The 1,156-nt window shown below is 67.9% G+C and overlaps 1 protein-coding gene across 1 annotated transcript in view; it reads right to left on the reverse strand.

Moving 5' to 3' along the window:
- The window catches only part of LOC104836181 (voltage-dependent L-type calcium channel subunit alpha-1F-like), a gene marked incomplete at its 3' end in the record, with an annotated part of 15,206 nt that overhangs the window by 2,389 nt on the left and 11,661 nt on the right, over positions 1–1,156 (reverse strand). Inside the window, exons 16-19 of the mRNA XM_010574579.1 lie at positions 1,033–1,124; positions 399–558; positions 161–288; positions 5–84 (exon numbers count right to left, since the gene is read on the reverse strand). Of these exons, the coding sequence (XP_010572881.1) occupies positions 5–84; positions 161–288; positions 399–558; positions 1,033–1,124 (460 nt within the window). The remainder of the gene's footprint in view (positions 1–4; positions 85–160; positions 289–398; positions 559–1,032; positions 1,125–1,156) is intronic.

A 1,156-nucleotide genomic window follows, 5' to 3' on the forward strand; every position in this document is an offset into this window, starting at 1 on the left:
CGGTGGGGGCAGAGCTTCCCAAAGCCCAGGGGGGGCTGGATCCGGCGCAGCAGCGTCACCACATCCAGGTGCTTGATGCGGCCCCTGCGAGACGGGGGGGTCACGGGGAGCCCCGGATGGCTCGGGGGGACACGATGGTGACGTTGTGACGGTGACAGACCTGGCAGCGGGGTCGTACTCGGACCAGACCCGCTTGAACTCGTCCAGGTGGTGGGGGCCCAGGATGGACCAGTCGCGCGTCAGGTAGTCGAAGTTGTCCATGATCACAGCCACGAAGAGGTTGATGATCTGGGGGGGGGAGGCGGTCAGGAGCCCCCCCAGGGACTCTTGTTGCTGTCGTCGTTGCGAGGGGCCGAGCGGCGTTGCGTGGCGGCCCACCGGGGAGCCGTGGGGCTCACCAGGAAGGCGCAGAGCATGAAGAAGCTGATGAAGTAGGCGATGGCGAAGTTGCTGCCGCAGGTGAACTCCTCGCCCGGTCCCGCGTCCGACTCGGGGTCGCAGCGCTTGCCCGGCAGGCTGGCCAGCATGATCTCCTGCCAGGCCTCCCCTGTGGCGCACCTGCGCCCCACACGCCCGGCGTGACCCTATAGGGCCCCTCCGGACCCTATAGGGCCCCTGCAGGACCCCCCCCCCGCCCCCCCCACGCCTGGTTTGCCCTCCCACCAGGCCTCCCCTATAGATGGGGTAGAGGTGCCCTATAGAGCAACCCTGCAGGGACGCGCAGGCCCCAGGAGCGCCTACAGGAACCCCACGGGGAGCCGTGGGCCCTATAGGGTCTCGGGGGGGGGGGGGCACAGAGCCCACAGGGACCCCGTGGGCACCCCAGGAGGACCCTATAGGGGTCCTATAGGAACCGCGTTGTGACCCACAGACCCCAAGGAGGAACTCCACAGGGACCCAATAAAGAGCCTGACAGGACACCCCAGGTCCCATAGGGAGCCAGCTGGGACCTTAGAGGCCCCCCCCCAGATACCATAGGAAACCCAGAGCCCCCCCCGGATCCCATAGGGTCCCCATAGGGCGCAACCCCACCTGAAGAGCAGCAGCACGGCCTGGGGGAAGGTCTGGAAGTTGTTGTTGCGGTTGATCTGGGTCCCGTCCTGCAGCGCCACCTTCCCGAAGGTCTGGGGGGGGGGGAAGGACATGGTGGGGGGGG

The sequence above is a fragment of the Haliaeetus leucocephalus genome, unplaced genomic scaffold (assembly GCF_000737465.1).
Source record: "Haliaeetus leucocephalus isolate CR32 unplaced genomic scaffold, Haliaeetus_leucocephalus-4.0 Scaffold440, whole genome shotgun sequence".
NCBI lineage: Eukaryota > Metazoa > Chordata > Aves > Accipitriformes > Accipitridae > Haliaeetus > Haliaeetus leucocephalus.